This window comes from Triticum urartu, chromosome 1A, assembly GCF_056163025.1.
Source record: "Triticum urartu cultivar PI428250 chromosome 1A, HENAU_Tu73, whole genome shotgun sequence".
Classification (NCBI taxonomy): Eukaryota; Viridiplantae; Streptophyta; class Magnoliopsida; order Poales; family Poaceae; genus Triticum; species Triticum urartu.
In genome coordinates, this window is record NC_141873.1 from 467,536,914 (window position 1) to 467,556,794 (window position 19,881).

General features: G+C 46.3%; 2 protein-coding genes across 2 annotated transcripts; both read left to right on the plus strand.

Moving 5' to 3' along the window:
- The first annotated feature begins 3,340 nt into the window (after positions 1-3,340).
- Positions 3,341-4,518, plus strand: LOC147991730 (protein DESIGUAL 2-like). The gene is made up of 3 exons (XM_087525770.1): positions 3,341-3,497; positions 3,598-3,800; positions 3,886-4,518. Exons 1-3 carry the CDS (start codon positions 3,396-3,398, stop codon positions 4,334-4,336), a joined length of 756 nt encoding a protein of 251 aa, XP_087381896.1. The 5' UTR covers positions 3,341-3,395; the 3' UTR covers positions 4,337-4,518.
- A 146-nt stretch (positions 4,519-4,664) lies between these two features.
- On the plus strand, positions 4,665-8,522 carry LOC125519366 (uncharacterized). The gene is made up of 4 exons (XM_087525769.1): positions 4,665-5,754; positions 6,792-7,210; positions 7,301-7,503; positions 7,583-8,522. Exons 2-4 carry the CDS (start codon positions 7,049-7,051, stop codon positions 8,253-8,255), a joined length of 1,038 nt encoding a protein of 345 aa, XP_087381895.1. The 5' UTR covers positions 4,665-5,754; positions 6,792-7,048; the 3' UTR covers positions 8,256-8,522.
- The last annotated feature ends 11,359 nt before the right edge of the window (positions 8,523-19,881 follow it).

A 19,881-nucleotide genomic window follows, 5' to 3' on the forward strand; every position in this document is an offset into this window, starting at 1 on the left:
GGAGTTCATCTAGCAACGAGTCATCAGATGCATCTACATACCTTTGTAGATCGCGTGCGGAAGCGTTCAAAGAACGGTGATGATGTAGTCGTACACGACGTGATCCAAATCACCGATGACCAAGCGCCGAACGGACAGCACCCCCGCGTTCAACACACGTACGGGACGGGAGACGTCTCCTCCCTCTTGATCCAGCAAGGGGGGAGGAGAGGTTGATGAAGATCCAGCAGCACGACGGCGTGGTGGTGGATGCAGGGCGTCACAGTAGCAGGGCTTCGCCTATACTACGAGAGAGAGACGTAACGGGGAGAGAGGGAGGCGCCAAAGCTCAGGTATGAAGTCCCTCCTCTCCCTCACTATATATAGGGGTGCCAAGGGGGGGGGCGCCGGCCCTAGTAGATGGCATCTACTAGGGGGGGCGGCGGCCTAGGGTGGGGGGCTTGCCCCCCAAGGCAAGGGGGCGCCCCTTCTAGGGTTTCCCCTCAACCCTAGCCGCATGGGCCCTAGGGGGGTTGGCGCCTCAGCCCACTATGGGCTGGGTTCCCTCCCACTTCAGCCCATGGGGCCCCCCGGGATAGGTGGCCCCACCCGGTGGACCCCCGGGACCCTTCCGGTGGTCCCGGTACAATACCGGTGACCCCGAAACTTGTCCCGATGGCCGAAACAGCACTTCCTATATATAATTCTTTACCTCCGGACCATTTCGGAACCTCTCGTGACGTCCGAGATCTCATCCGGGACTCCGAACAATATTCGGGTTACTGCATATTCATATCTTCACAACCCTAGCGTCACCGAACCTTAAGTGTGTAGACCCTACGGGTTCGGGAGACAAGCAGACATGACCGAGACGACTCTCCGGTCAATAACCAACAGCGGGATCTGGATACCCATGTTGGCTCCCACATGCTCCACGATGATCTCATCGGATGAACCACGGTGTCGAGGATTCAATCAACCCCGTACGCAATTCCCTTTGTCAATCGATATGTTACTTGCCCGAGATTCGATCGTCGGTATCCCAATACCTCGTCCAATCTCGTTATCGGCAAGTCACTTTACTCGTACCGTAATGCATGATCCCGTGACCAGACACTTGGTCACTTTGAGCTCATTATGATAATGCATTACCGAGTGGGCCCAGTGATACCTCCTCGTCATACGGAGTGACAAATCCCAGTCTTGATCCGTGTCAACCCAACAGACACTTTCGGAGATACCCGTAGTCTACCTTTATAGTCATCCAGTTACGTTGTGACGTTTGGTATACCCAAAGCACTCCTACGGTATCCGGGAGTTACACGATCTCATGGTCTAAGGAAAAGATACTTGACATTGTAAAACTCTAGCAAACGAACTATACGATCTTGTGCTATGTTTAGGATTGGGTCTTGTCCATCACATCATTCTCCTAATGATGTGATCTCGTTATCAATGACATCTAATGTCCATAGCCAGGAAACCATGACTATCTGTTGATCAACGAGCTAGCCAACTAGAGGCTCACCAGGGACATGTTGGTGTCTGTTATTCACACATGTATTACGATTTCCGGATAACACAATTATAGCATGAATAAAGACAATTATCATGAACAAGGAAATATAATAATAATGCTTTTATTATTGCCTCTAGGGCATATTTCCAACAAAAGCTTTGTCCCAAGGGGGGATCTGTGCCGATGATCTTGATGCCCACAAGCGTCATTTTCTCCGCGAAGGCATTGTCAAAGGGGTTCTTCACACTTGCCATGGGTCACCTTGGCTCACGGACATTGGTTTGTGTTTGGTTCTCGAGTCTAGTTTTCGTTAGGGTTTGCTCGAGTTCATCATCACAGTGTTTGCTTGATTATCCCCTAATTAATCATGTCATTTTGGTTTTCGGTCTAGTTTCTGTATAAACTGGGTCAACTTGATGGTTTCATTTCTTAATGAAATGATAGGAGCATCGTGCTATGCTTTTGATGATGTCCCTAAAAAAGTGAACAACAAAGACCACTAAAATATGAAAATTTACACCAAGGCCTTTAGAAGTCATACTCTAGCCCCACCCTTAGTGTCTCAACCTTCTCTCAAAGGTTCTAAAGAATCCCATTAACTATCCAACGAAAAGGGAGTTAAAAATGATCGTGAAGCACATTGTAGTCAAGAATCGAAAATTACGTACTTACGGGCAACCTCCTACGAAACCCCCTACGGACTTCCCCTCCACGGCCTCCCACTAATTCCCTCCCCCTTGATTTTTGTGTGGGCTCCTCCCGTCCAACCAGATGTTAACACCTCATCTTGTAATTGTAAGTCTACAATTAATCGTAGGTGTAGCAAAAACTTGTCAGGAATACATCATCTGCAAGAAAACTACTGAATGCTTTGTCATGAAACACTTCAGAATTTTTTGTTTGAAAAAAGACATCTCTATAATTATCAAGGATAACAATTAATCAATCCAATGCAAAGATAACAAGATACAAAATGTGTGAGAAAGATAATAATATTACATCAAAAATCATATTGGACTTCTCTCTCCTTCGATAGTACACCGTCCGTTGGAGCTTGAAAATTACATAGAACCAACAATACGGAGAGGCAAACCTGCAAACATCATCACCATACTATGTTTTGAAGACTGCGATAACCATTCACCGCTAGAAACGAGATCTAGTAATCGTCGAAAAACAATGAAGACCAAGAGACAAAAGGACTTGCTAAGTCAACTTAAAAAACAAAATTGAAGTCAATTGAGACTTAGGCAAACCCCGGTCGAATGGGAGCGCAGGAACCAAAACGAGCACGGCACGCCATTGCAAGACAGAACAAAATGATCGACTGGCCATTTGTGGGGTCAAAAGTCGTCGGGGCCGAAACCCATTGGTCCCCAGTGTCTGGATGGCCCACTCGTGGATGGAAGGTACGATAAAACCAAGAGATATTTCGGCCGCACCGTACGGAATTAGCATGCTAGAGATCCATCGCTGTGGACGCAGTGTGAAACAATTCGGACGCAATTCTCTATCACTTATGTACAGTAGAACAATAAGATGGCTATCTGTACTAGTTACCGCGCCGGCAGAACCATGGATATAAGTCGCGAAGGCGAAGCTGTCTACCATGTCAACTTCCTAATTAAGGACAGTAGTAACTTTCTTGATTACGCCCACGTACGTAAAAAAACGTAATGATGGAGGAATTACGCGGAACTTGGGCAGAACGTAGGTGATGGCGATGGTCGTAGAAGTTTCGCCCTTCCTTGACATAGGCTTGCACCAACCGAACTACGCGCGTCGGCGCCGGTGACATGTATGCACGCCCGGCCCGGGCTCCCTCTATATAAACCACGGGTGCACGCCAGTCGACCGCAACCCAAAAGAGGTCGAGGTTCCATCGAGAGCATTGGCCATGAAAATGGATCAGAAGACGATCATCGTGTGCTCGGTCGTCGGCTCCCTCGGGGTGCTGAGTGCCATCCTGGGGTTCTCAGCCGAGGGCACCAAGCTCACCGTAAGCTACCACACTCACTACGTTCATCTATCCTTGCTACTGATGTACTACATGTACACGTGTGTTCGTCTTACTTACTCTGTTGATGCATATCTTGCAGGTTTCGGACTTGTATGTGGATGGAGGGGTGTGCCTGTACCCGCAGAACCCCGCGCTCGGGCTCGGGGTCTGCGCCGCCATCTTCCTCATCGTGGCCCAGATCGCCTTCGCGGTCGTCGGCGGCTGCTGCGGCTGCTGCAGGTCCCGCGCCATCCCCTCCGAGAGCAACCGGATCATCGGCGTCGTCTGCGCCGTCTTCTCATGGTGAGTGGTCGATCCTCGGTGGATAAATCAGCAAGCGCTCGCTAGCCGGGCCACTACTTGCTGACTAAAACATGCATGCATGCAGGATCATGGCGATAATCGCGTTCTCGCTGCTGGTGACGGGCGCGGCGTGGAACACCACCGGGACGCGGGACCCGTCGCCGTTCGGGCTGTGCTACGTCCTCAAGGACGGCATCTTCGCCGGCGGCGCCGTGCTCACGCTCGTCGCCACGGCCCTCGGGCTCACCTCCTACGTCATGCTCCGCGGGCAGCCGGCCACCGCCGCGCCCAAGGAAGGCGAGCAGATGCCGGCGGGCGCCGCCGGGATCAGCATGGGGCAGCCGCAGTTCCAGCAGCAGCCTCCGCAGGGGCAGGGGTACGGCCAAGCGCCGAACCCTCACTACGCCCCTCCTCCGGCACAAGGACAAGGCTATGGAGCGCACGCAGCCAACCAGCAGCAGCAGCAGCAGCTACCCCCGCCTCCTGGACGAGGCTACGGGCAGTACCCTCCTCCTAAAGGACACGAACAGGTGTGACGCGCGCCGTTCGATCAAACCATGCATCTCGATCGTGATATACTCCGTGATTTCTACCGTTTTGTGGATGTAACGCGTGTCTCGCTCGACCTCACCGGAGGCCCTATATTCTTCAGTTACTTTTAGCGGATCAGTCATGCTTGTTTGCTGCTTTACGTTTGCAATTGAGATCTGTCCTATGATCTTCAGAGTCAGCAATGCTAAAACTAATGCTTGCTTTGCCATCGTGTTTTCAGTTTAGATCTCAAGTCATCATGTTGAAAAGACGGTTTCACGACCGGGGTCAGCAACGCTAAAACTAATGCTTGCTTTGCTATCGTTTTTTTTTTGGTGGTTTCTGCTACGAACGCTCTATGGTGTGTCTGATTTCACGTGCGAACCTCAACGCGGTGACAGTCGTCCGTCTGCATGAGCGCATCATTTGTTTCATTCACCCTCCCGAGCGAAAGAGGCAAACGTCGAATCCAATAACTTTTTTTTGAGCACTTTGAACAAGTGACATTCCCCTCTGATGTAGCATGACAATTACTAAAAATATGTGTGGCAACTGGCGGTGCTTGAGGCCAATTTTTGGGCGGGCTGGATTGGCCAAATAGAACTAAATAGCACGCGGGTTGATGTTCCAAGGCCTAGGAATTAAAAAAAATAGTGTATAAATGTAAAAATGCTGGGCGGGCCACGGCCCTTTCGGCCTTGCTGAAGCTCTGCCAGTGGCATTATTTGCGGGCCATGATTAGTAGTCATCAGAATGGGCTCCGGAAACATCCGAAAGATTCCGAATTTTATTTGTGAAAGAAAGTTATGAAGGGCCGTCATAAGATGACGACCCCTAGTAGGCCTATGGGGGCCCACATGGGGCGCCATGCCTTATGGCGGGCCCTAGGCCGAATGGGGAAGGGGAAGGAATCCTTCCCTTTTCCACCAAGTGGAGGAGGAGAAGGATTCCCCCTCCTGGGGGGGGGGGGGTCCCTCCTCCTTTTCGCACTTATATATATGTTGGAAGACCTCCCTCTTGAGAAACATCAAATCAAAGGGTCTCTCTCCTGCATAACTCAACACTCTTCAGGTCTAATTGACCTACGTGTTTAGGCTCCTAATTAGACGGTCTCTAATCTTTGGTCTAACTTGTCTAAGAGAATCAGACTCGTAACTAGACGAGAAGAACCACTAGGATCTCTCTCTCTCTCTCTCTCTCTCTCTCTCTCTCTCTCTAGTTTTCTCGCAGTTCTTCTTCCTGGACATCGAAGCTTTGTTGGACTACTACTACGGAAGGCGTGGATACCTCGGAGGGGTTTTCTACTTCGACTCTCGTCTCGGAGAACAATTCTCGCAGCCGGGAGGTGCAACCTATCTGCGGGAATCGACGGGATCATTAAGCTACACCGACTCGTCACTGCTTCCGCTACTCTGCACCGTCGGTGAGTTTGATCGTTACCGTCATCTTCATAGTGTTTCTGGGTGTGATCATGTAGCATTTTTTTGTTGCGTAGCATGTTCTCCTACAACGATGTCGAGTAAGTCCAGTCTCGGGAAAGCACCCAGGATAACATAAACTTCAAGACGACACCCTTAGGGGGGAAAGCAATGCGAGATCGATGTTGTCCTTTGACCTTGCACGTCAAGGTCTAGGCCTTGACCCAAAGATGTGACCCGAGAGCTAAGGAGGTTGAAGAGCCCCACGACGACCCCTAGGAGGAAAGCAACGTTTGCAGACACCGCACCGTCGACTTTTGCCCGAGCAAATTTTCCTCCACACCCCACGCTACCAAACGAATGTGGGAAGACCTACAAACACCACCAGCCCGCAAACCCACCGGCACAAACACTTCCTGAGCGGTGAGTGCACCACCACCACGTAGGAACCGCCAACCTCATCGCCGGCACAACCGACGGGCCAGATCTTACTCCTCTGGACACAGTCACGAATGTGGCACCTTCTAGCCCGCCGATCGACCGGGTGAGGCAGCCGTCACACCGGCCAGAGTCACCAAAGATGAGCCACCCTCCACACGAGCCAACGCCGCCGACGTCTCACCACCCGGACGCCCGCACAAGAACAGCCGCAACCACGCCTAGAACCGCGGTGGAGGGATGCCCCGCCGCCACCATCCTCCCCCTACCCGTTGCCTGGCGGTGATCTGACGGTGGCAGGGAGACGACGGCGGCGGCCTAACCCTAGATAGGTTTCAAGAGAGAGATGAGTTTCCCTCGTACCCCTGTCCATGGCTTGTTGTAATCAGACTTCATTCTTTGTTTTAATTTGAACTCGTTGATTTAAAAAGTTGTTGGATTTTAATGTTCAAAAGTAAACAAACAACTGAATTATATTGATGCGAAATTGATGTTAGAATAGTGTTTATGTGCACATACATAGAAGAAATAGGGGTGAAAAAATTGTAAATGTTCAGGTTTGTGGAATCTGACTTTGCGCACCGCATTTGCAACCTCCAAAAAGAAATTATATGCAGTGCGGCTTCAAAACTGTCTTTGAGGGTGCCGTTCCAGGGAATCTGATACAGAGTTGCTCTAACGTTGAAATGGATTAATCAATCGTGGAGGAATTACGGGGAACATGGCCAGAACATAGTGATGGTGGTCGCCGCAGAAGTCTCCCCCTCCGTGGTGACATAGGCTTGCACCAATCGAACCACGTCAGGCGGTCACCATGCCCTTACCATATACGCATGCCCGAGCTCTTCTATATAAACGCGGATGTACGCCAGTCGACTACAACACAGAACGAGATCGAGATCCGTTCGAGAAAGGTGGCCGGGAAAAATGGATCAGAGGATGATCATCGTGTGCTCGGTCGTCGGCTCCCTCGGGGTGCTGAGTGCCATCCTGGGGTTCTCAGCCGAAGGCACGAAGCTCACCGTAAGCTGGCTAGCTCCATCGATCTATCCTTGCGTACTTGGATCCTTGGTGTATCTCTCCGTGTTGATATGCAGTCTGTCTCTGTCGCAGATTTCGGACTTGTACGTGGGTGGAGGGGTGTGCCTGTACCCGCAGAACCCGGCGCTGGGGCTCGGGGTCTGCGCCGCCATCTTCCTCATCGTGGCCCAGATCGTCTTCGCGGTCGTCGGCGGCTGCTGCGGCTGCTGCAAGTCCCGCGCCATCCCCTCCGAGACCAACCGGATCATCGGCGTCGTCTGCGCCGTCTTCTCATGGTGAGTCATCCATCAATGAACAAATCAGCAAGCGCTCGCTAGCCGGACCACTGCTGACTAAGAACGTGCATGCGTGCAGGATCTCGGCGATGATCGCGTTCGGGCTGCTGGCGGAGGGCGCTGCGTGGAACTCCACCGGGACGCGGTACTCGTCAGTGTACGGGTATTGCTACGTCCTTAAGGACGGCATCTTCGCCGGCGGCGCCGTGCTCACGCTGGTCGCCACGGCCCTCGGGGTCACCTCCTACATCATGCTCCGCAAGCAGCCTGCCGCCGCCGCCGCCACCTCTGCCGTGCCCAAGGCAGGCGAGCAGATGCCGGCGGGCGGCGCCGGGATCGCGATGGGGCAGCCGCAGTTCCCGCAGCAGGCTTCTCCACAGGGGCAGGGGTACGGGCAGGCGCCGCCGAGCTACCCGCAGTACTCGCCGCCGCCTCAGGGACAGCCGGGGTACGGCCAAGCGCCGAACGCGCAGTTCCCTCCTGCCGCTTCTGCTCCATACAGCCAGGCGCCGAACCCGCACTACCCCCCTCCTCCGGCACAAGGCTATGGATCCAACCAGCAGCAGCAGCAGTTCCCACCTCCTCCGGCGCAAGGCTACGGGGTGCACGCGCAGAACCAGCAGTACCCTCCTCCTCCTGCCGCTCATGGCTACGGTGCGCACGCGCCGAACCAGCAGTTTCCCCCTGCATCTCCTCCTCCTGCCCATGGCTATGGACCGCACACGCCGCCTACAGGACACGAACAGGTGTAACGCGCGCTGTCAACCATGCTTTTTTTTTTCACAAAAAAATATATACCTCCGACCTCTGCATCAGAACAATGCATGCAGACCATGCATCTGCGGTGCTACATTTCATGATTTTGATTTTTTTTCCAAAATGTAACATGTGTATCTCTTGTACTCTCTACCTCTAAAGGAGGGCCTTGTATTCTTGTGTTACTTTACTTGTAGAGGATCAGCAAAGCTTGTTTACTGCAATACCGCTCTACGTTTGCAGTAAAGATTTCTCGTTTAATCTTTAGAGGAGAGCAAGCAACGCTGCAATTAATTACTTGCTTATTGTCCTTGTGTACTAAATATGAATCGGAGGGATCATGCTTTGAAAAGAGACCGCTTCTCCTCCTTTCGAGTTGTAGCCGACGACTTTGGCGACTCTGCATCTCAACTATCGATGGCAATGCAAGTGTGCAACTACCCGGATTCATGGCACGACGCTGAACGAAATGTTAGAAGGTCGAAGCACCTTGGACGCGTTTGGTTCACATGACATTTTGCATATTTGTCTGAGTTAGGACTGGTAGGGCAAATGCAGGCTAAAACCAACATCTGTATGTAGTTTGGTTGCCTGCATTGTATTAGGCTTTATGCACGAGGGAAGTAACCAGTCAACATACTGTTTGGTTGTCTGCGTCGTTGTTGTTAGACAAACAACATGTTATTTGGTTACAAACGGTTAAAAATATGATCACCACTTCTCACTAGTGATGACCTTACCCTACTGATCATTGTCTTATCTTAACTAGGAAACAAATGACAGTTTATCCTAGCTATTAGCAAATGACAATAGAAATTATTAAGAGCCAACATGACTGAATAGGGAAAGTTCAATGATGCTAATTAGGTGGAAGTTCACCCTCTCCATATTCCTCTTTCTTTGTTGTTGATGTGTTGCTTCCACTTCTTCGCTTCTGTTGTTGCCTCTCTCTTCTTCCTCTTGTTCTTCAGCTTCAGATGCTTTTTTGACCTCTGTTATCCCACATTTTCTGAGTCCACTCCAACCTTTTGTTCTTCCATGCTTCGTTGTCGAACACCTCCACACCATGGCCGGAGCTGAACACCTCATCAGGAGTCAAATCTTCCTCCTACAGCACAAGTTCATCAACACCCCATTGCAGGATTCAATTATGCAGAATGCAACATGCAATAACAAGCTTAGCCTGGGTAGGGTAAGGATGGAATGGCTTTCGATCCAGGATCTTAACCTATTCTTCAGAGCTCCAAATGCCCTCTCAACTGTTACTCTAAGGCTGAAGTGTCTGAGATTGAACAGCTCCTGTGGAGTCCTAGGACAGTTTCTACCAGAGAACTCGTTCAGATGGTACCTGGTTTTCCTGAAGGGTGGAAGAACACCTAGCCGACATGCATAGACATCATCTCCTAGGTAGAACTTGCCATAGGGAATGTTGATGCCATCATGGCGACTCATGCTGCCACTGAGAATGTTAGCATCATGTGATGATCCTTCCCAGCCAGCCAGCACATATGTGAACTTCAGATCAAACTCAACAATAGCTAGCACATTCTGACTTGTGTAGTGCTTCCTCCCTCTAGTTATATGCTGCAACTTGTGACCTCGGCACTTTGGCAGTGACATGAGTACCATCTATTGCTCCAATGCAATCCTGAAATGGCATTACAATATGCTGTCAGTGCTCACCCTGAAGTATGGCTACAGAAGAACAATAACAACATATCAAGGCATGAACTACATACTGTCAGTGCTCACCTTGAAATATGGATACCATCTTGGGCTTGTGCGATTCTTGATAGGAGTCCAGTCGGTTGGTGACCCGATCATCTCTCCTATGAGCTCCCCAACAGCATACAACACTTTCTCGAAGTACCTGGAGATGTTCTCCATTGATCTCCTAAAGGTGTTATGTATAACCCTAAACCTCTGGTTATGACCAACAACATGAAGGAACACTGCCACTTGCTCTTCCATAGTGATGTGGATGCTATCTTCTAGCAGCCTCCTGCTTCTAAACGTCTGCACAAGCCTGGCGAAATGTGATCTTCTCATTCGAAGCATCCACGGAGCCTCTGTGTCGTTGCAGTTGTAGATGTAGTTCAGATTTGCTATCCTCTCCTGATCCCGGATTAACATCGAACCATACCGGATGAGAGGTTTCGCATTCCGACGGACATCTCTGTTATGGACCAACATGATCCAGGCCTGAACCACAGCTACCAGCGATGCTGCCTAAACTAGAAGCTTTCTTCGTTCATCCACAACCTAAGCGACATCCATGATGCGGTCAGTGATGGCGATATCGAACCTTAACGGTCCTATCGAAGGACCTAACACATAAAAGAGGAGGAGGAGAGGGTTGCTTACCAGCTTCGGGGTCAGGGGAGACATGGCGGAGACGAGGATGGCCGGACGGAGTCGAAGAAGAAAGGGAGAAGCAGCTGCCGCTGCAGGGAGTGATGATGCCGCCACTTGCCACTGTAGGGGAGTGTCACAGCTGCAGATCTAAGTCACCGTCGTCGTCGGTGCCAATAACAGAGGAGGGTTGGTCCTACAGCTAGGGGTGAGCGAATAAATGGGGCGGTGAGGGTATATTTCATGCCATCCCTCCTCGGCCTATTTTCCCCTCCTGCCATCTCCGACCGCATCCCTCTTGCACCGCGCCCTACACCACGTCTTCGTTTTCCGCTTCACTCCGCCTGGTTTGCTAGAAACGCCCGATTCAAGCGTTCCCAGTGAGCCAGGCTCTGTAGTGCTTTAAGTTTTGTGTCGATATGAGTCAGGCAGCTTGCAGGCAACCAAACGGCCCAAAAACATCCCGCGCGGGCTTAGTTGGGTTGTATGCAGCCTACCAAATGTGTCTCTTATTACTCGTTCATCTTGTTTTTCGCTTGTGCCTTCCATTCTAGTCTGGCACCAACAGTCAAGTTGGTGGACGTGTAGAGGTGTGTCTTCGACGGATCTATCTTTGGTGGATTTATACGGATCTCGTCGTTGTTCGTCTACGTTCATATGTTGGTGGGTTGGATCCTTCCGATCTACGTTATTCTTCATCGACGACGGTTGCTGTTCTAGTGCGCTGGTCCTATGAGGCCTTAGCATGACGACTTTCCGGCTGCCTACTACAACAAGTTGTGCGCTACTCCGATGATGGAGGGGAGATGACGGCGACGTGCCTTCGGCTCGCTTCAGTGCTTATAGTCATTGTTAGGTGGTCTATGAATCTGGTTGTAGTTTTTATTATTGTACTGTTATGATTGAAAATGAATAGTTCGGAGGTTTTCTCGCAAAAAAAAAAACTAGGAGCTCAACGGCACTTGTTACTACGAACTTGTTTTCATCTGGAAGATAAGCTATATTTGGATTTGGCTCAGTACATAAATACAAAAAAAAAACTCAAAGACCCGTCAATAAATGGCAAGTTGAAGTGTATTTTTTTCCTAATATTACTAGTGAAGGTGGTCTGAGATCACTTCATATAGTGGAGTTTTCTCGGACGTGAAGTTTTTGCACCCGAGCTCAAATGAGCTTGGGTGAATAAAACATATATTTAAAAAATATTAAAAAAACTGTTTTTATGGCAAACTTCGACAAATGTTCTAAGAGCTTGCAAAGTTTCATCATGAAATCATATTTGTGAAAGTTGTGGCAAAAAACATTATCGATTTTTTTGCCAGTACTTTCACAAATGTGATTTCGTGATGAAATTTTACAAGCTCTTAAAACATTTGTCAAAGTTTCCCATATTTATTTTAGATTTTTTGAACATTTTTTAAATATTTTTTGAGTTAGAGTTTATCCCGAGCTCATTTGAGCTCGGGTGTAGAAAGGGACTTTTGAATTTTCTCACAACTCTTAGTGATTGGTACGAGAAGAGACAGAGAATACCTGTTCGTCTTGCCTGGCCGGTCTTGCAGATGAGCGAATGTCTTTGGAAGCGCTCGCTCTTGTGATCCTGCATAGGGAGAGGGCAAATTAGATTTTTAGGAAGCCCTACACGCTACTGCTCACATTCGTCACCATGCATCGTCTACCTTGCAAGTCAGGCAGCGTTGCGTACCGTCACGTCCAACGACATCTAGTTTGATCGGTTTTTTACCAACATCGTCGTCGACAACATCGCCTCGGCTACTTCAATTTCAAACTACCAGTACTTGCGCCATGATCTGACCCAATCTCTGTTTATGGTGTTGTTGCATGTGTACTGTATTTGCTATTGTTCATGTTCTTTACTGCATTTAGTATGTTCCACATTTACTTGCTAATTGTTGGTTTAATCATGATTTATATTCTAGAATTAATCATGAAATTGCCCAATTATCCCCCCATTTTTTTGCCTAATTATCCAACACGAAAGTCAAGACCTATGATACTGTAATGTGCCTATGCCTTAGTGAGCTCTGTCTTTTGTAGGAAAAAAATACAACATGTACGTGCGGCAACTCTTTAGGCTAGGGCTATAATTTGCCAGTACCGAGACGTAACTCGCTCTCGCCTCTGGGCACGAGCTAGTGGGCCAGCCCAGTACTATAACATCTGTGGCTCAACGTTTTCTTCTCTCTTGTTTTTTATTGGTTTTATACATACATTTTTTGAATGGTCCAAAATAGTTTTTGAATTACAGGAACGTGTTTATATTCCACGAACATTTGTTCAATTTATTAATTTTTTACACTGCATTAACTTTTACAAAAATATGATTTTTAAAATTAAAATATTTTTTGAAATATATGTATTTATAATATTTCAGAATATTTATTTTGAAAATACTAACAAAAGAAAATAAATAAATAAAAAAACTAACCTTCATGCAGCTACTTGAGCTGGCCCAGTATTATGGACCAGAAGGTGCCCTTGAGGCAGAACCTCCTTCGGCCTCGCAACTGGTGATAGATAGTCCAAAATCACTAGTTAAGGAGTACTCGTTGCAAAAAACACTCAACTTTTCCATGTCGCGACAAGTGACGCGCTGCGCCACTTGTCGCAACCTGAGTGTTTTCCTTTTTTTCGTAGATTTGTTTATTCAAAACGCTTTATCTTTTAAACCGTGCGTCTAAATCTCGAACCGTTTTCATTATTCGATTCCTCGCGTCGAGATCTTAAAAACTAGATCTCATGTTGATAGGTTTTGACGAATTTTTTTCACAAAAAAACAGATGAAAAAACCAGACGAAAAAATCGAACCGGGAGCACGGTTTTTCCCTCTCCGAAAGAGGCACACCCGTGCCTCTTGTTGAGTCAAAACCGTGACTCTTGTGGAAGGAAAAAAAACAGAAAACATGTTTCTTTTTTGTTTCCGAGAGGCACGGCCGTGACTTTCGTGAAAGTATAACCGTGCATCTCGCGGAAGCAAAACCGTGACTCACACGAAAGAAAAAACAGAAAACGTGTATTCATTTCCCCTTTCTGAGAGGCACGGCCGTGACTCTCGCGAAAGCACAACGTGCCTCTCGCGGAAGCAAAACCGTAACTCTCGCGAAAGAAAAAAAGACAGAAAACGCGTTTTGTTTTTCCCTTTCCGAGAGGCACGACCATGACTCTCGCGAAAGCACAACCGTGCCTCTCGCGGAAGCAAAACTGTGACTCTCGTGAAAGAAAAAAAATACATAAAACACGTTCTTTTTTCCATTTCCGGAAGGCACGACAGTGACTCTCGCTAAAGCACAAACGTGCCTCTCGCGGAAAAAAACCATGACTTCCACAAAAAAATGCATTTTTTCACGCAAATTTTTTTTTTTGAATTTTTTAGATCGAAAAGCTAAAGAAGACTGGGGAAAAACCAAAACATCGAATAAACCCATAAAAAACCCGTAAAAACCGTTTGAAAAACCAAAAACGCGTGCGAAAAAATAAAAAAAATAAAATCCGAAAGAAGCGTCCAGAAAGCGACACGTGGCGAATAGCTGAGAGCGTGCCAAATGACGTTGATCGATGCGAGGCTTCCGAAGAAGCGCTCATTAACTTGTTGGTCCCTGCATAGTCGGTCCCAGCGTTTTGCCTCACTTCTAGCATGACCGAAGGAGGTACTCCCTCCGTTTCTTTTTAGTCCGCATATAAGGTTTGATCAAAGTCAAATTTTATAGAATTTGACTAACTTTATATTAAAAAATATAAACATTTACAATATGAAATCAATATTATCAGATGCACCATGAAACGTATGTTCATACTATATAGTTTTAGTATTGTAGATGTTTATATTTTTTTATATAAATTTGGTCAAACTTTGTGCAGTTTGACTTTGACCAAATATTATATGCGGAGTAAAAAGAAACGGAGGGAGTATTACCTCAGGGGCGCCTCGGGTCGCTATCATTGGGCCGGCTAAGTAGCCTTTTTCATTTTTACCTCTTGTTTTAGTTTTACTTTCGGTATTTGTACCTGGCGAACATTCGCTATAAGGGGGGTGGCAGGCGAACCATCTTTGCTTACTTGTGAAACGACATCAAACAACGACAGATTTTAGAGGAAAATTGCCTTCATGGGGACAAACTGCCATGTCTTCTCAAGAAAATGCTACCACTCCTCACTTCATCACAACTAAAACAGCCATCGAATCTGCCACCTCCCCTGGCAAACATTCGCCAGTTAGGAGGGTCCTTTACTTTTTTTGTATTCCTTTTTCTTTATTTTTTTATATTTTTGAAATGCTCTAAATACATACATTCCAACACTTAATTTAATTATAAATTTTAAAAACATTCACTGAGAATTTGAAAAATGTTAACAATGTGTAAAATTTTGTCAGAGTAATTTAAAATAAATGCTCGTACATTCAAACAAAATGTTAGTAACATTTAAAAAATGTTAATGAAATGTAAAAGGTATTTGCATAATTTTTCAAAATCATACCGTTCAATAAACAAGTATATATATAAAAAATGGTCACATGTTTACCCAATATATTCGTGAAATTTAAAAAAATGCTTGTACAATGCAAAAATTGTAGCAATTCAGAAAGGAAAGGCTTGATACCATTCAAATAAATGTTCAACATGTTTCTGAAAAACGTATTGCATGTATATGAAAAAAGGTTCAGTTATGTATATAAATATGTTTGTCATGTATTTGAAAATGTGCAAATATGCATTAAAATATGTTCCACATATATAGAAAAAATGTACAACTTGAATTGAAAAAGTAGGTATCCATTTGCAAAGAGAAAATGAAAGAGAAAAAACTAGCAAGAAAAAGGAAAATAAAGAAAAACTCAAACAAACTGATAGAGAAACACAGTGAAATGGAAAAAAGAAAAAGAAATGCATGTAAGGTTCTAAAAACCGATCCAAACCGGGCAAAAGAAGCTTCCCAAAACCGACATAACGGGTTGGCCCACTAAAGTGGCCGTGCAGCCAACGCCAATGATGAGGCAGCACTGGGAAGGGACATACTTAAACTTGGGCTGATTAGACGCATAGGAAATGGTGAGACAACCAAAATCTGGGTGGACAATTGGATCCCCAAGGACGTGATGATGAAGCCGTACGGGAGGAGATCTGCCAACCCCGCCCCCCCCCCCCCGACTTGTTTCTGCCCTGATCGATCACACGGTGTGCTACATGGAATCGTGAGAGGTTGGAGGAAGTATGCCTACCGATAGATATCCAGGCTATTGTCCAAATACCAATCTGCAAATCGAATATACCGGATAGCTGGGCTTGGAACTTTGAAAGAAATGGAAGTTTTACAGTCAAGTCGGCCTACATGATGTTGGTGAACACAAAATACAAAAGAGGCATATGGATGGATGGGAGTGCGGGTTCATCAAGCACAGACAGAGATGAGCAGTCTTGGAAACTCCTGTAGGGTACTCAAGTACCGGGGAAGATACATATGTTTTTGTGGAGATTGGCATGCCACTCTATTCCAACTGAAGATGTGAGGGCAAAGAGAAATATGGCAACAACGAGTGCTTGCAGCTTTTGTGGTGCGGAGGACTCATGGCGACACTCGCTGCTCAAGTGCTCGATGGCAAGATGCGTATGGGCATTGGTTGATGGGGAGCTGGCGGAACATCTATGCGAAACGACCGAGCCTAGCGCCAAGCAGTGGTTATTCACAATGATAGGCACACTATCGCATGCAACATTCGTGAAGTTATCGGTAACCCTGTGGGCAATTTGGTGGGCGAGGAGGAAAGCAATACACGATGAAATTTTCCAGAGTCCTTCAACTACCCACCTGTTTATATGCAGCTTTATCAGAGAACTTGATATCCTTTCAGTCAAAAAGGTCAATCAGCAGGGAGCCAGTATGGCGGGTACACAGCGACCCAAAGCACCCCCACCGGGCTTCATGAAAATTCATGTCGATGCTAGCATTGCAAGAAACCAGACCAGAGGAGCTGCCTCGGCTGTGTGTAGAGATGCGAATGGGAATTATGTTGGAAGCTCCTCGCTGGTCATCGAGGGAGTGAGCAATGCTACAACTATGGAAGCTATTGCCTCCAGGGAGGCTCTCTCCTTAGCAGATGATCTGATGGTACAGAACTTCGTTGTGGCATCTGACTCGAAGCAGATCGTGGGTGAGATCAATAATGACGCCAATGGTGTACACGGGGCCATTTTATCAGAGATAAAGAATAGGGCTCTTTTGTTTAACTGTTTTTACTTTTGAAGGCCGAGTGGTTAATCGCGACGCCGATAGGTTAGCCAAGTTTTCAAACTCTCTAGATCAGGGAAGACATGTTTGGTTGATGCAACCCCATGATCTGATTGTAATGCCACTCCATGTGAAGTTTGATCAATAAAACTTGGTGATACCCCTAAAAAAACGAGGCAGCACTGGGAGCAACTAATTGAGGAGCGCTTGTTCGGGAGCCCCCCCCAAGGGTCATTTGGGCTGGGCTGAGAGTAACGGCACCACTTGATGCGCTCTCAGCTGTCGTCACATGTCGCATTCTGGGCACTTCCTTCGGATTTTATTTTTTCTCACATGCATTTTCAACTTTTTAGATGGGTTTTCAGCTTTTCGGTTTTCCAGCCGTCTTTTTTAGTTTTTTGACAAAAAAATTCAAAAAAAAATTTGCGCGAAAAAACGTGTTTCTTTTGCTTCCACGAGAGGCATGGGTGTGCCTCTCGGATGCGAAAAATGTGTTCTCTTTTTTTTCTTCCTTCCGTGAGAGGCACGTGCATGCCTCTCGGAAACGAAAATACCACTTTTTTTTCTTCCGTGAGAGGCACGGCCGTGCCTCTCGTAAACGAAAACATTTTTCTCTTTCGTGAGAGGCACTGTTTTGCTTCCGCAAGAGGTATGGTTTTACTTCCGTGAGAGGCATGATCGTGCCTCTCGGAAATGAAAAAAAAACATGTTTTCTCTTTTTGCCTTCCATGAGAACCACCGGGTAACGTGTTTGCCAAACGTCCAGTTTAAGATATAAAACATTTTGAATAAATGGGTCTATGAATAAAGGGGAAAATTCTCAGATTGCAACAAGTGACGCATATGCAGCGTACCACGTGTCATAATGGGAAGGAGAAAAGTGATATTTGAAAGGAGTGCTGCTCAATTTAGTGATTTCGTACAGCGCTGCTACTCGCATAAAGCGAGACACAGCTCCCACGAATGTTGTGGGCCATTTAACGATGCGCATATCCTATTCTATACTCATTTCACATCATAGTTGTAAAATATTATTCTTAGCTTCTGTAGGATTGAAAGTATGTCTAGAGGGAGGGGGGTGATTAGATTACTTGACCAAATAAAAATCTAGCATTTTTCTAATTTTAAGTGTTGGCAGATTTTAGCAACTTAGCACAAACAAGTAATCAACCTACACATGCAATTCTAAGAGTGTAGCAGCGAAATATAAAACAATTGCATATGCAGGTAAAGGGAGGAGTTTGGAGGGAACAAATGTAATGTAGACACGGAGATTTTTGGCATGGTTCCGATAGGTGGTGCTATCGTACATCCACGTTAATGGAGACTTCAACCCACGAAGGGTAACGGTTGCGCGAGTCCACGGAGGGCTCCACCCACGAAGGGTCCACGAAGAAGTAACCTTGTATATCCCACCATGGCCATCGCCCACGAAGGACTTGCCTCATTAGGATAGATCTTCACGAAGTAGGCGATCTCCTTGCCCGTACAAACTCCTTGGTTCAACTCCACAATCTTGACGAAGGCTTCCAAGTGACACCTAACCAATCTAGGAGACACTATTCTCCAAAATGTAATAGATGGTGTGTTGATGATGAACTCCTTGCTCTTGTGCTTCAAGTGATAGTCTCCTCAACACTCAACTCTCTCTCATAGGATTTGATTTGGTAGAAAGATGATTTGAGTGGAAAGCAACTTGAGGAAGGCTAGAGATTAAGATTTATGTGTTTGGAATGGAATGTCTTGACCTCAACACAAGTGTAGGTGGTTCTCTCTCAGAAAATGTATGTTGGAAGTGTAGACATATTCTGATGGCTCTCTCCACGAATGAAGAGTGGGTGCAGGGGTATATATAACCTCCACACAAAATCTAACCATTACACACAAATCACCAAACTCGGTGGGACCGAATCATATAACTCGGTCGGACCGATTTAGTTCAAAATGTGAACATTAGGATTTTCGGTGGGACCGATTCCATTAGGGTTCAGGCATAACGTAATCTCAGTGAGACCGATTACACAAACTCGATGGGACCGATTTTGGTAATAGGAAAACAGAGAGTTGGTCAGGCAAACTCGGTGGGACCGATTCGCTCATCTCAGTTAGACCAAAACATTACGAAGGGAAAACAGAGAGTTTGCATTGCAATATCGGTGGGACCGATCGCTCATCTCGGTTAGGTCGAAATGTTACGAAGGGAAATAGAGATTTTGCAATCCCATCCGGTGAGACCGAGGTCCCTATCGGTGAGACCGAAGTGACTAGGGTTTCTGGCAGTAGCTATGTCAAGTGAACTCGGTGGCGCCGGATAGAAGATTTTAGTAGGGCCGAGTTTGACTTTTGATTTGGGACATATGTGGATATGGGAAAGTAGTGGAGGGTTTTTGGAGCATATTACTAAGCATTTTGAGCAAGCAACTCATTAAGCAATAGCTCACCCCCTTTTAATAGTATTGGTTTTTCCTATGGACTCAATGTGATCTTGGATCACTACAAGTAAAATGTAGAGTCTTGTGCTTTGAGTTTGAGCCAATCTTTTGTCCTTAGCATTTTGAAGGGTCCATTTTCTAATCCATATCATGCCAATCATTGAGCTTTTCCTGAAATATTTATCTTCAAGTAGCATTAGCTCAATGAGCTATATGTTGTTAGGAATTACTAAAACCACCCATGCATAGTTGCACTTTCAGCTTCGTAATATTGTTAGTTCCACCGCTTTATTTATTTTCCTTATTTTTTTGTTTTCTCTACTGGCTTTCATTGATTTCTATGGTTTTTACTTTCTTTTTCATTTTCTTGTTTCCTTTTCTATTTCTTTCTAATACATGAAAATTTATTTAAATTGAAAATTTTATTGCTAAATTCTGTCAACATTTAAAAATTATTGTATATTTTTATACTATTTTAAACCCAAAAGGTTCAAACATATATGTCGACTAGATGGGGAAGGGAGGTTGAATAAACGACTACACGTTTAAATATTTTCTTAGTTGAATTTAGCGGCAGATGTGGAATTTATAT